Source organism: Anopheles darlingi, chromosome 2, assembly GCF_943734745.1.
Source record: "Anopheles darlingi chromosome 2, idAnoDarlMG_H_01, whole genome shotgun sequence".
Classification (NCBI taxonomy): domain Eukaryota; kingdom Metazoa; phylum Arthropoda; class Insecta; order Diptera; family Culicidae; genus Anopheles; species Anopheles darlingi.
Window position 1 is genome coordinate 317,501 of NC_064874.1, and position 15,000 is coordinate 332,500.

General features: G+C 44.5%; 1 protein-coding gene across 1 annotated transcript in view; it reads left to right on the forward strand.

Annotated features, from left to right (window-relative positions):
* Nucleotides 1-15,000, forward strand: part of LOC125951701 (lachesin) — a 42,517-nt gene that overhangs the window by 16,504 nt on the left and 11,013 nt on the right. The window contains exon 4 of the mRNA XM_049680683.1: nucleotides 6,543-6,716. Coding sequence (XP_049536640.1) covers nucleotides 6,543-6,716 — 174 coding nt within the window. The remainder of the gene's footprint in view (nucleotides 1-6,542; nucleotides 6,717-15,000) is intronic.

Sequence of the window (15,000 nt, forward strand, 5' to 3'; positions counted from 1 at the left end):
TTTGTATGTCTTGCGCTGACTCTTGGCCAGTCAGATATCGTGCGAAAGTTTCTTGCTGCCGCAACATGTTCTAACCACCGCTAGGACCGCAGCAATAGCACCACAACAGGATGGAGGAACTATTTTGCCGCCATTCGAATGGATCCCTGCACGTCGATGGGACATAGGGGAGCACCAACACAACAACTAGCCGACTCTGACATCTTAATTATGGAGCAAATTTCCGTGGCCGAAAACTTCCAGGAAACACCGAGCATACCGCATTCCACATGTTGCAGCAAACGTTATCAAGTCAGCAACGAGCGATCCAGGGGAAGAGTATGAATTGGCGAGGATGAAGATGAGGGGAAAGGGGATAGCGGAAGAAAAAAAGAAAAATCCTCCAAAACTCCTTCCTGAAATCACGGATCATTCCCTTCACCCACTGGGAGTCTCCAACTTGCGGCGCAGCGTTTAGCATAGCGACGTAGAACACGGCAGGCACGGTTTGCGCTCTTTCTATCTTTATGCTTCGATTGGGTTCACTTCTTCGAGCAAACGTGTGGTTCGGTGGCGGTGGAGAGGGAAAAACTATGTGCCAAGAATTTGCCAAACGATGGCACGGCTTTGCCGACTTTTTGGCCACCGAAGGCGAATGGAGACGGTCGCGGAACACTAAACTCAATATCGACCAAATCAGTGAATTATCTTCATTCATTTTCATTTAATTAGTGCCAGCTAACTCGCTGGTGCCGTCTGGCATGTGCGAAGTGTCAAAAGCAACACAAATGCTTGAGATGAGTAAGCCGATTTTCACATCGAAAGTGGAATCGAGCCACGAAACGTGCCACAGCTCTATTAGAGAAACGCTAAATCAGACAGAAAAAAAAGAAGAGCTCTATCGAAATCACTCTCGACCGATCGAGCGATTTCTTTGTCACTAGCTTTTCACATGAGGGGGTTTCCACTTTTGCGGTCAAAAAGTGAATGGCGAAACTATCAGATTAGAGAAGCAACACTGTGAAGCGAACAGTGCTAATGTACATGGGATAGCTCTAATAGAAAGGAGACCGCAAATGAGATTAAAAATGGCGTAGAGGGAGAGCAAATCGTTTTCGAATTTGTTATTTCTTTTCTTTTGATTCGTTTTCGGCATTTCCTGTTAGGTATTAGATAGGAGGTGGAGTAGGAAATGACTTGCAAATGTTGATTTTTTTTGTTGCCGCAAAGCGAACGAGAACATTTTAACTCGTTTCGATTAGCCACAAGCAGTACTGTTGGTTTCATTACGATCTTTTACTGCAACAGCAATGCAGCAATGCTGTTGTAAAATGTTCTTCGTTTTTGTGTCAACTCATGTGTGTCTCTGTTCGAATGTACAGTCTCTTCTTAGTTAGTGCTTAGCGAGCAGAAATAAAAAGTCACTAGCACGGTATCAGAACCAGTCCTATAGCAGGACCTGAAAGCATAATGCGAACGCTATGTGACCGGAAAAATAAGCACAATTTGGCCACACTGCCGGTACTCGGGCGACCACAGAAGGCACGATCTGGAGGAACGTAGGAACGATGAAGCTCCAGGGAGCCATAGCGCCCCTCGGGACTGCCCTTCCTACTCACTCGTTTCTTACCTCATTTTGTTTTCGATTTTTTGCTTCATTTGCGCTGCAGCATACAATTGAATTTTATTTCCGAACAGACCATCCCAGCAGCCCTTCCCTTCAATGCATTCTAGCAGGAAGAGTCACATGCTCAACGAGTGAGCTTCATCGCCTACTAGTGGAAGTGCAAATGAATGTCGACAATCGTGCGGGCTGACGTGCGGGTTGATCCCAGTGGGGATCTGGTCGATGGAGCTTCCTGCTCCTTCTTATGCCTTCTGCACTCTGTTCAGTGTCATGGTATGTTCTTATAGCTAGAAGAAAGAGTGCAAAATGAAGCAAAAGAAGCACATTCCCAGTGGAGACACCGAGGATGGAATAATTAAACAAACCTCGTCCACTGACCGGGCTCGACTCTATCGAGAAAGCATTATCCCCGCGAGCGGAACTAATCACATCGGAGCTAGGAAGCTGAAAACGATGCAGACGATTGAAACACTGAAGCGTTGTGGTTGAACTGGCGGAATGGTGAGCATTGGTTTTGGAGGGGGCGGAATAATTAAGTTGTTGAAATGATTCATGCCGTTCGTTCAACGTGTGGATGTGAACTGGTTTTTTCCAAATTTCTGAACCTTCTTCCCTTTCTCCGGTAGCGTAGATCGATTAGTGAAAACGACGTCGGAATGCTGATCAATCATTATGTGTTTGAAGAAGTGGAAGTGTATTTATTTGATTGCATTTTGAGTCATATTTGAAGATGAAATATTGTTTGGAAGCCAAAAAAGGATTTCACTTTGCTACTTTCCCTTTGGTTCTTTGTGGAAGGCATTGTGTAGAAAAAGGATTCCGGTCTAATCTGACATTAAAGGAACTTTTCCGAAAAAGGGTGTCTCCAGGTGTCGGAAAATCCGTTGGGCGTAAAGCCTAGCCGCATTAACAATGAAGAGGTCGTCTTAAAAGGAATGCTGTTTTTAAACAAAACACCTCCAGAAAAGTCCCTTAACTCTTGGAAACCAAGTTATTTTATGTGCGGGTCTGTTCTTTTATCTGTAGAAAAGAAGAATAAAAAAAACACAAGAACTCCCAAGGGACACGTTTTTAAAATTCCATTTCCACGGAAAACATCTCGACGCTTTATTAATCCATTACCTTAGCTGTACATAAATTAGCTTCTAGCTAGTAGCAGCAGCATCGGCAGCAGGAATTTTACGGAAATTCCATCCAACATATTTCATTTCGAGAAGAAGACACATTTTAACGCGAGCAGGGAAGTTTTGCAGTTGCGAAAACGTTGATATCGCTAACAACATCCTCGTAGCAACTTTCTCAGAAAAATACATTTTCTAGGGCATCTTTCTGTTGGTGCTGAAGAAATGGAATGGAACCACTCCATCCGTTTATTTGGATTCCGACGTCGAACGGTATCCTGGACAATCTTTCGCTTCTTGCTTGGCTTCTTTTGTTGCCTTTCAGCTAGCAAACGAAGGCGGTTTTGGCTTTTGGATCTTTAAAATAAGACTATCACCTTCTCGCACCTGTCCGCTATTACCAGAGCCTTCGAGCGATGATTTCCGTTCGTTCCGTACGCATTCATTGCGTTGCCGTTCATTTGCTATTTTAAGCATTTCCACGGTTCGTACTTGATGTTCAACAAACACACAAACCAACTCACAGTTGATGTGCCATTGGGCCTATCTGCGTCACTGCATTCCATATTTTCCCCGTCTATGGTCACAGTAGGAATGGCGCCTGGAATGTCGTTGCGTGCGGACCGATGAGAGTCAGCGAAACGAAACGAAGCACAACAATAACAATGGAACTGGAATGTCGTCAGTTTTCTTTCGCGAATACTTTTGTGGAACCTCCTAGGTCGTCATCGAATTCCTTCTAATGTGCGCTAAGAATGTCGAATAGGATACATGCCGCAAAAGACGAACAGAGAGAGAGAGAGAAAGAGAGAAAGAGAGAGAGAGAGAGAGAGAGAAAGAGAGAGAGAGAGAGAGAGAGTGAACTAATTGTAGCACCGCCGGTGCAAGAAGAAGAAATGAAAATTCATTTGGTTCATCCATTACTACGTTTACCGAGGCAACATTGTTCTCAAATTCTTTGCTGAACTTGAAAACCCAATAGCCGTGGCCACACGGAGCGAAAATTTGCGCGCAAATTTACAAATTAATGCCAAATCGTTTGAAGAAATTAATGCCAAATCGTTGAAAGAAAAGGATTGAACACACTAGCAATGATCACTATCTATCAATGTAAACCACAAATAGAACATATTGCGAGCCCTTCCGTTTGCAAACAGCTTTTACTCTAGGTTTTACGCTCCACGGACCTATAATCGTTTGACAGCATGTAAACGGCAAGCGTAAATGTTTTGGCATTAATTTTTTCGTTTGCGCTAGAGTTTTCGCCCCGTGTGGCCACGGCTAATAACCGATACTCAGTTGTCTTATGGGTTGCCCTGGAACTGAGTTGGCCTCTCGACATGTTTAGTTAACCGACTTTTCGTTACTAAACCGAAGTTACCTTTAATTTGCAAAACAGACATCGAAAACGAAAGGCAGAACAAGATGAAGCAAAAACAAAATGTCTTGTGAATAGTCTTCGTATCAGCTCTGAGAGCCATACCGGCTACAGAACCTGGAATCTTTTCATTAACGGCAATGAAAGGAAGCGGAAGAGGTTCCGCACTTTTCTTGGTTCGAAAAGCTGGAAGCGGCTCGAGGATAGGAAATTGGTGCGGCTCAAGACAAATAGGGCAAAAGTGGGCGAAACGGTGTACAGGCCGTAGAGGTACGTCATCGTGAAATTACTTCTTGGCTCGAGAACATCGGGAAACAAAACGAGCAAAACGAACAATGTTGCTGGCGTCCTTTTTGCTACTTTTCACCCCATCTTCCAACACCCGTCTCGGAGGTTCCCTGATGCATTTTCTTCCTTCCATTTGCCTTTGGCCCGCTTTCCATTTACTCGTACTTTTTGTTTTCTGTTTTATCTCGCTAGTCTTATCGCACTTTTCTGCTTCTCTCCATATAGAACGGGAGGCCCTGCCATTGCTTCGCCACAATTTTCTCATTTTCCAGCGAAGGGCAAGGTTTCGGCATGTTGCTAGCCATGGCGTGGTTATGTTGCGTCTAGGAGTATCAGCGCCAGTGTCTATTTTATCCTTGCGCATTGTCTCTCTCTCTCTCTCTCTCTCTCTCTCTCTCTCTCTCTCTTTCTCTTTCTCTTTCTATCTCTCTCTCTCTCTCTCTACCTCTCTCTCATTGTTTCTCTAACTGCTACCCGAACTTGGAAGAATCTGTAATTCCATGGTGTAATTACTTTCGCCGGCGTGGTGGTTGCATGGAAGTAATTATCCCTTTTCCACGTTCAGTACCTCCCCTCTGGAGAAACCTTAACTCCCCTCTCATTCGGACTGTTGCTTTGTTGCTCACATATTTTTCGCTCTTTTTGCCGTTGCATCAACACGCGACTCGCTGCGGCATCCGGATCTCCCTCCGTGCTCCATCTTTTAATGGTGATTCTGATGAATGGGATACTATCTATCTCTCTCTTTCTCTGTCTCTCTCTGTCACTCATTCCCTTTTGCTACCATGTACTCCGGCAGCCTCTTAGTAGGCAACTGAATCAAGCTTTGGAATGAAAGCCGAGAAATTGCGTTCTGTGTTCGGGAACCGCTCATGGAGATTTGCAGTCGTGCGGGCTGCTGGGTCCGGACCGGAGACAGGAAATCAGCACTTTTCACTTGAGCTGAGGTCATCACCTTACACGTACGGTACTTATGCCGACGCCTCCGGAGTATGAAGGTTCCACAATGCATCCTTCCCTTTTATCTACCGGGGAGCAGCAGCTAAAGGGATGAGCAAAGGCGAGCGGCGGTAATCTCGGCTTCTCGATACACTGATTCATCTAACGCGGCTCATCTAGACACATTACTGAGTGATAGCCACCGTACGTTGTCAGTGGTTTAAAGTTTCAAAGGAGTTTCAATTTTTCATTTTCTCACCGGGCAGCTTCTGGCCCTCTTCGTCATCTCGTAGCAGGATTTATCGTTCCCGGAACAAGCGGAGTTCTTTGAAAAGAACGGTTGCAACGGTGTGAATTAGTGAGAGAGTCTATAGGAGCTGCTTAATTGCTGACCAGACGCTAGACGATAAATATTGCTGGCACACTATCCATGATGCATTGTGAGCTTGACATTAAAAATGGAAAAAAGTCTGATGATGAAGATGATTATCATAAATCCTTTGTGGAAGGACAGAAGAATGATTTATGATTGAAATTAATCATTTATAGCATTACCGTTACATGGAAAACAAAACATTTACTCCGCGGAACTCGATTGTTTTTATAATGGTGTTAAGCTCAAGCTCGATGAGGATATAATATTCAATACTCTGCATCACATTACTGTCTGGTCAATGTTGGCATGTTGGCCCACCGGCAGAACGTCACCGAACAAAGAACGTTAAGACTTGCCTACGACTTGCTATCTGCTCCGATCCAATCCGTAATCTTGACGACGTGCTTGAACCCATGCTTAAGACCGACCGTGGTGAGATTGAATATTGATGAAAAGCGAAACCACGTACCTTAAAGCACTCAGTGAAGTGGAACGCGTCTAAGCTGGTGAGTCGTGCCTGAGGCGAATTAATCTGGTCATTGAAGAATCAGATTCAATACTGTCTCCTCACGTCTCCGTCGATATGGTCGGTCGGTGGTTTGGTGCAACATCTTCACCTCAAACTACTACGAAGGATAGGGAGGATTAGCTAAACCAGTGACCCAGTACCTTAACACACCTCACCACAGAATGAAGCGCTTTCCTATGCCCTGCCGTAAGCAGTGGGAGAGTACTTGTGTTTCTTTAGCTACTAGCGCGTAAGACGTAAACCTAACATGACTGAAGGCATTTGCTTAGCTTTCTCCTCTCTCCTTTTCATCTCGCCACTTTCAGTTCCACCGGATATAATCAACGAGGAATCATCGGCCGACATTGCCGTTCAGGAGGGTGAAGATGCGACGATCGTGTGCAAAGCCGTTGGACACCCAACGCCTCGAGTAACCTGGAAGCGTGAGGATGGAGAGTACATGCTTCTAAGGAAACCGCAAAGTCGCGAGCTGATACGAGGTAGGTATCTTGTTCTTCTTCCGTCTTTCCTCGAAGCAGAAGCATCTTCACCCCACGTACACCTATAACTGCGTCAGTTTATCTCGGAGTTCATGTTCCAATGTTTATTATTGGTCGTAGAATAGCTGCTTGCGGTATGCAATCTGCCTCCTTCTGTTTGTACTCGGCTATAAGCTGCCGCACTAAGTTCTTAACACTTTGTGCATTCTTACCTATCATTAGAGTGAGGTATAGAGAGCTGAAATTAATTAATTAACAGTTTGATGCCCTTAGGAGAGAACATTCAAGCCTTCCTGCTACCAATTTTGTGCGAAAATAACAATTTCGTGCGTTCAGTCTTAGAATGGATGGGCACAGCATAATCGATTCTTAAAAGAACAGTTCCACGAAACGTGTCCTGTCGAAACGCAGACTAAATGGGGTTACACTTCACCAGGTGAACGTATTCTCAACAAACAAAATGCATATGGAAGGCGTCATTTGCAATCAGATTATCTTTATGATGCAGGAACTTCAACAAATCTTCCCTCCTCCACTTATCCGTGCCATGCAAACCGCTGCAACCACTATCAAGCCATCCGTTTGACGATGGATTATACCGAGCTTCTGTTCCCTCGTTTCTGATGCATTGTCTTTGGGTTCACCATCGGAATTTGACGCCCTGAGTGCTTTGTAGAGCTAAGGGGTAGGTCGATAGCACATTTTCAGATAGCTTTAAAATAAGCGTTGATGTCATAAACCGCGTAGTAAACGAGCGCTAATGGAGTGGTTATAATAAGATCATCCATAATGTACCCGGCATAAAGAAGGTGTAACAGTGTCATTCATGCTTCTTTGGTTCCGTAGCCATGCGGTGAACGTTTCAAGAGCAAACAATGGTTTTTCAGCATTAAGCTAATTAAAAGCTTAAAAGTAAACATCATAAAGCTGCTAGATTTGCGGTAATTCTATGAATAGTTAATGGAACGAAGTTTTGTTTGTTAAATTTAAATTCTTATAAAGAGATTTATTAATTCCTCTCTTATTTCGCTTCGAAAAATTAAAGTTCTTGTTTAGAATAAGACGAAACCCAAAAACCTTCATAATACCTTAGCCGCACAGTATACAAAAAAGTGAACTTTGTTTTTTTCATTTTTAAGGCTCTATATCAAGTATATCGTATCTTTCCTAGTGCGCATTTTTTAGTTTAACTTGTAATGTAAGTTATTGGTCATGATACCATCACAACTATGACCTATCTACGGCTACAGAAATAAATCAAATGCATCTGGGGCACACTCCGTTCTATCACACCAGAGCAGTTTTCCTAACAAACCGGTAGCTTCAACAAGACGTTATTGCACTTTTAGTCGTTATGGGTGACATATATCGTATCGTAGAATGCACTCCGTAATGCATGTAATAGTGAATAAATATGGGTGCGTTTGATACCGGATCCGCTCACGGGCGGAACAGGGCGAAAATCTCGCTTCCATAAAAAAGCGAAAAATATGTCAACCTTCGCTCCTCGGTATGTGCATGGATGTTTGTGAATGCCATCATCCCATTCACGAGCGGAAGCGGAAACATAAACACAACATTCAACCACCGCCCCAACGAGCCCAAGGCGAGAGCGTTTCTAGGGGTTGCGTTGTGTAAGGAAACTACTAATAAGTGTCAGTTTGACGAACATTTAGTGCTGAAAGAGCATGTGTTTCCGCTCCAAGGTTTTTTTTCCTTTTCTCCTACGGGAAGCGACTGCCAAGTGTAACGAGTGAACAAAATTTAACGAAAAGTTCCAGCGTGTTTGGAAGGGTGGCCATGTTTTCGCAGGAGGAACCCGGCAGTCGCGCATAATTTATGCTTAATGTCGTGAGAAAATAAGATTAAATATCGTTGCCGCTAGGGAATGTGTGTGGCGGTGTGTGTGTGTGTGTGTGTTTGTGTGAAGGTACGTAGGAGTAGCTCGTGGGCTACGTTGAATAATGGTAGAACGTCCCGTCCGGGTAGAACGGTGGCTCGTGGCATTTTGCAAGGCGAATGTCAACCGCCTTTCAGCAATTGGAAGGATATTCATTTCTGCACTTCGCTTCCGCTACTGTTACTGGCGACATCCAAGAAGGCTCAGTCATGCGAAACGCATGACAGCGATGCTGTTTCCGGTGAAAATACAAAAAAAAAGTGCGCAGCGAAAACCGTATTAGGTAGTCGGATCTGCACAGCATCGGTGTTGTGGAGCGGACTTGCCTGGAATCCGTCGACAAGGTGCACGTGAGGGACACAATGCAACACAGGTGGCAAAAGGATTTCATTGTTTTTGAGCTTCACACCAAGGTCCTAGCCAGGCTTACAACGGCTTCAACTGTCCTTTGTATGTAGCTCTCTCGCTCATCTCGCTTCAACCTTTTCCTTCATCCTAGCTACCGTCTCCTATGCTCATTATACAAGTGCGAACAGTGGCGTGTGACTCTAGCATCACAGGTCCTACACAGTGTTCCTCCAAAAAGACCCACCTGTGTCAGAGCTTTCTTGGACATTTCGTTCCAAAAAAAAAACCTTTCTACTTCCTTTTCTCTCATTCCGCGCTAGGATGATGCTGTCAGTGGAGTACTACAACGCTGTGTTCCTTCGTATCCACCCTTCTTCTTCCGTCTCGATCAACCCCAAGCGGCAAACATTTTATCCCTAATATGCCCCTTTCACCATCTGGCCCCTCTGGTGGGTTACCATTAAGCTGGCTTTTTACGAATACTGGCTCAAATGATGTTTCTGTGTTTTCTCTGGTTGGCGTTTATATGTGCTTGTACCTGTGTGTTTGTGTATTAGGGTGTGTACATTTCCGGGATACACAGCTAAAAGGGTGTGTGTGCAAGATGCGAAAATGCAATATTTTCATAGCAACAGCTTGTTGACACCTACCGGATGTGGTATATCTCAAGGTGTAGATGTAAAGATGTTTGAAATATTTGCAAGTGATTCTGTCCACAAATGTTTAACTCACTTTTGTAAAGCCGCAAGTGAAAGAAATGTTGAAAAATTAAAAAGAAGAGCATAAAATTAACATCAAGATAATGTGGAAACATAACCATGTTCCGATGGTGTGCAGCGATAAATCCCGAAAAAATTCCTACGAATCTAAGTCCAACGAAATGGAAGTCGCTCCTAGCTCCACCACCTGTCGAGAGCATAAAAAAGGTGAAAACGGATTGGTCACACTACCGTAAAGAAACCGCGGTTTCGTCACATGGACTTCCGCTTCGGAATGAGGTGCCTAGGATGCTTTGGTTGACTGCTACAAGCTGTGCCGGATCATCCCTCCTTTATCATCCTTCCTCTTTTCGGCTTCAGAGCCTCGTAAGCACTACGGTACCCGGATGTACGGGTGCCATCCAGTGTGAATTATTCAATTTATTTCGTAAGAACATGATTTACTTGTCTCAGACTCCCACCGCAGGAAGGTGTGCACCGTATGCGCGAACGAAAGAGTTGTGTCGAAAAGACAATGCTACCTGGAACGCGGCGTCGAGCGGTGACTGTCGAGCGCAGAGACGGAGCTACGCGAAGGAAAAACTCGCGGATAAGCATTATGTACACATTTGCATAACAAATGTAAGGCGCGCACAACCCACTGGTTCGGACTGGTTGCCGGAAGTGTTCCCGATCTTGAAGCTCCGGTTGCTGTCACTCGTTGCGAGCGATGGTTGCCTGGAGGTGGGTGAGTGTGCGTTTGAAATGAAAAATGAAATGTATCCGTTTGCTAATATTTGGCATGATCTCCGGAGATGGTTCGGAATTGTTTAAAATATTCTAAATTTTCCATTTACCTGAAGGACACTTCTTTTACTTCTCCAACTCATTCCTGTCAGAATCTGTCTTTGCTGAAATCTGTAGCATTATGTGAGCTTTACTGTTGCGATGGGTGGGTAGCCGTTGGTTCGACGTTTTTGATATGCAAAGCATAGCAGAATTCAATTGAGTTGCAAGAAAATATTGTGATTCAAAATGGTGATCCAACAAATCCCAAAAGAAATGATTTATATAAAGGCGAAAGAAACGCTTTTTGTTTGAGGGCTTGTTACCAGCAGCGTCCTCCTACAAAAAGCATTAAGGCACATTAACATGGTCGTCGATGTAAGCTTTCCGACCACTCAACCTCTCGCTTCTTTTCCCTAGAGCCTGGGACCCATTGATTAATGTCGTTCCAGCAGCCACCTGCCTCGCTGTGCTCGAGCAAACAAACAAACAAAGTCTAAGACATCAAGCCACCCAGACACGCACAGTCGTGCTCAGGAAATTGTTTATTAAATCAGTCTTCATCCTGGATGGATGGGAGGATGCCTTCCGGACGACCATCTCGATTCGACACTCTCGCGAGTGTGTCTTTCCCGTCCGCCATCCGTCGCACTTCTTAGCACATCGTCGAGTGAGTGCGTAGACCGCGGAACTGATGGTGATTTCTTTTTCGCTTCGGTCACTTTTTATGACCTCGGCCTCAGCCATAAAATATAATACAGAAGCCTATAGGAGTTATGACGAAAAGGGAAAGGACACAACACCCCTCCATCGGTACCGTTGGCCCTTCAGTAGACCCAGAGAATCCTGAATTATGAGCTCAGGAGATTGTTTTTCATTAGCTTCATGAGGTTGATTTTCCGGCTCAGATTTCATGAGATTCCGTCCGGGGCATGGGTTCGTCGGGACTTTTGCTCTGTTTTGGTCTAGCCATTGCTTTTCGGCTTAGCTTTCAAGAGGCTACCTGACTTTCTGCTCTAATAATGCATCGAGCTGAACTAAACCTTCTCTAGATCTGAAGAAGCAGCAAATGCGTGGCATTCTTCAAACATCTGGAAAATGGATAAGAAAAAAACATTTTTCTTTTTTTTAATATTAAGTTAAATAGCTTGAACATTATTTTGCGTTGTCCATTACAATCGTGTTTATGCATATTCTATCAACTTTCTTTCAACTTTTATGAATGATGTGAAGTAGAAATAAAAAAGATCTCCCCCTAGAGCAACCGAGGCGAATGGAAACGAAAAAGTTTGCATCAGCTAACCGTACCTCGAGGACCATTTCTTTTTAATATCCGGACTGAATTGATGGAGCACTGACTGACGGGCACTAAAACCTGCGGCAAATGATGTGGAAAGTACTCGTCAATGTGCTGATATAGAAGGTCTCGCCCATCTCGCAGAAGATTGCCCAAGATGCATTTTACCTACCTTTCTTTGTGTTTAACTTTCTTATTGGCTTTTTCCCGCGAAAGGTGAGCTAGTGTTTCAAAGCGTGAGGCTGTTGTTGAGAGTCGCTATTTCAATGCAGGATAGGTTGTTCGAACGCGAACGCAAGATTGCACTTGAAGCTACTTTTCTTCTCTGACTATCCAGAGATTCAAATTCACGTTTTCCGCATGATGGCTCGATACCAGTTCATTCCCTTAGTACACTCAGTATTGTGAATCGGTTCGTTTAATTGTTTTTAAAATAACGAATCACGAAGAAACAACGACATGGTTTTAATACAGAAATCGGTATTGAATATTCTCGTCACTAACATCAATACCACACTACTCATGCACTAAAGCCATGGTTCCCACAAAAAAAATGTTCTCTTTCGTGGTGCAGGAATGACGTAAACTTGAAAACCATGTTCATATTAATAAACAAACGTTCAAAAGCTCGAATGCATTGGTAAGAGTAATAAGTTGAGACTACCTAAACTGACTGCATATTAATAAACAAACGGTCAAAAGCTCGAATGCATTGGTAAGAGTAATAAGTTGAGACTACCTAAACTGACTGCATTTTCCGGCAAGTTCTTCGTTACCACAACCAGAGACTGGAGATTGAGAAATAATTTACTTACCTCTCCATTCTCTTCGTTCCCATCTGTTCTCTATGTACAGTATTAAGGTATGCAAACGCCTCCCGTTTTCGAATGAGAAAAACACAGCAGCATTAAGTTCAAAATCTACAATCTCTCGACGATGCACCCTCTAACGATTGCCGTGTGGGTGAGCCAAACTTTTCTCGAAACTATTCTTACCTCCAGCCAACCGGGGGGACACCCACGAGACAGATAGAGTGGCTACTGTCGCAGTCAACCAAAGCTCCTGCACTACTACATGCTAGTTTCGATAAAGCCCGGGATGAATCGGTTTCGAGGTGTGGCCACAGGCCCGTCAGCCTACGCCTGAAGTTGTTTGTTTGCGCAAAGGCTTGGCTTGAAAGTTATAGTCGTACGATAACTCATCAAGGATGGTGTAGCGAGTAAAGGGAATTGTCTGATAAACCCGCCTCGGCCCTGTGTGTATGGGTGTGACGCACGTGGTGGCTAAGTGGAGGCCATACAGTGGGGAGTAGAATGGCCTACAGTGACTGTACGATGTTCATCGTTTTCGGAAAGAAATTTCTCGTAAATTTAGAAAGACTCAACTCCTGCACAAACATATCCGCCCATAGAAGACTCCTCGTCTGTGTCCACGATGTTCCATGTGTGGGTCTCCACAGGTGCGCATGAGAGTTTTTCCCTGTGTTGTTTTAGCTCTTACTGCCCCCAAAGTTTGGGAGGAACGGTAGTTTTGACTGCTTGTTTATGTTCTCCCTCACACAAGCTGTCTCAGTCTTACTCTGGCGCTCTACTGAAAGAACATGAACTCGATTGCTGACCGTAGGAGAGTAGCCATGGGCCGTAAACGCCCAGAAATCGATACCGATTAAAGTTTATGTCGCCTTTGTGTGGGCATCGCTGTTGCAGGGCACCCTTGCCCGGGGTTTGACGTACGGAGTGAAAAGTGTTTAAAATCTCAATAGATCGAAAGCCCTCGATTCGATGCCGGCCGCTGAACTAGGGTCTTACATTGACCCTTGTGTGTTGGGAAAAGATGTTGAGGAGATGTTTGCCTCCGAAATTGGCGATGAAAATGATGTTCTCTCACACGAGCGATGAGTTTACAACTTCAAGGGTCTGTGAGGAGGGCTGAAAATTGGTCGCATTTCGGTTTGAGTTGGGTTCCGCTCAACCGTTGGCTGCCGGTTCTCTGTCAAGGGCTTTCTAGTGAACAAGTTTAAACATGTAGCAGAACAAAGACACTGACTAGGATAAAGATCGGGACATTGTTGCAGAAAGGTTTTAGTTTCGAAATGTTTACCGCAAAAGCCCGTTGGACAGAGAAACATTCGGACATTTTAAAATACGTGCCAGATTCCAAATTCACATCTCGATACTTCTGACGAAATAGCCTAAGGTTTAAGCTTACAATTTAGGACCCTTCGATGTGACCACAGACGAAACATAAAATGCCACTCAGCTACGAATTGGCATCCGCTTTCCTAATTTATGAACCGTCGCTTGGTGTTGAGAATCATCTTATCGCACACCATAGATTAGCTGCTGTCCGTATTCATCTCTCTTTCTGTCTCGCCCCCTAAAAGCTTTTGCATCCTGAACTATGCTACCATTTTTCCTTCTCTCTCTCTCTTTCTCTCTTTTTTTCTCTCTCTCTCTCTCTTTCTCTCACTCTCCCATTTTCTGTAGCTAGCTGTGAAACCACCAGTTTCTCGTCCTTTATTTCGCCATTTACCGCGATTCCGAATCGTATTTTTCGCTCATAAATTTCCCCGATGCAATCCGGGGGCAGGGTACGGACCCGTACGATGTGCATTGCAACCGTGCATTGCATTCGATTTGCAGTTAAATCCGATTCTCCGACACTCAATAACGGATGTGAAGGGATGGCCAGGCCATCGATAGCGGGGTGACGTTTCTGCAATTCAAAGCCCGAATTCTTGTTGCTCGCGGTCACGGTTCACCAAGCGCCATTAGAACGGCCGGTGGGATGGATGGGAATGGTAGAGTCGAAGGGTTGGCTGTCGTCTATAAAACTCGCTTTTGCTGTTTCGTTATCGTCTTTTCCGAGCAGTCGTCAATCTTTGGCTCAACAAACGCCGCGTTCCCTTTGCTACACATTGTCGCACTCCACACCCTTTGGTCGTCGTCGTCGTCGCCCCACACGGATACTCCGAAATCCCATTAAAGTTCCAATTACATAAATTTATACTCGCGAATGAATTTGCAACTCGACTCAAACCAACCAACGAAGTAAACGAAGAATTTCTGTTCGTTTTTCCCTCTTGATCCCCTCGAGCAGGCTCGCCCCTTGATTTCGATTCGGTAGCCCTCGGGTCGAGTAATGGGCGAAATCTCATGCCCCATTCCGTTTGATCCGGTTGAAAAGCTGTGTAGTCGTTTGTGGTGGTGTCGTGTTACTCGCAACGTTATATTCTAATTCCTTAAACTCTCCTCT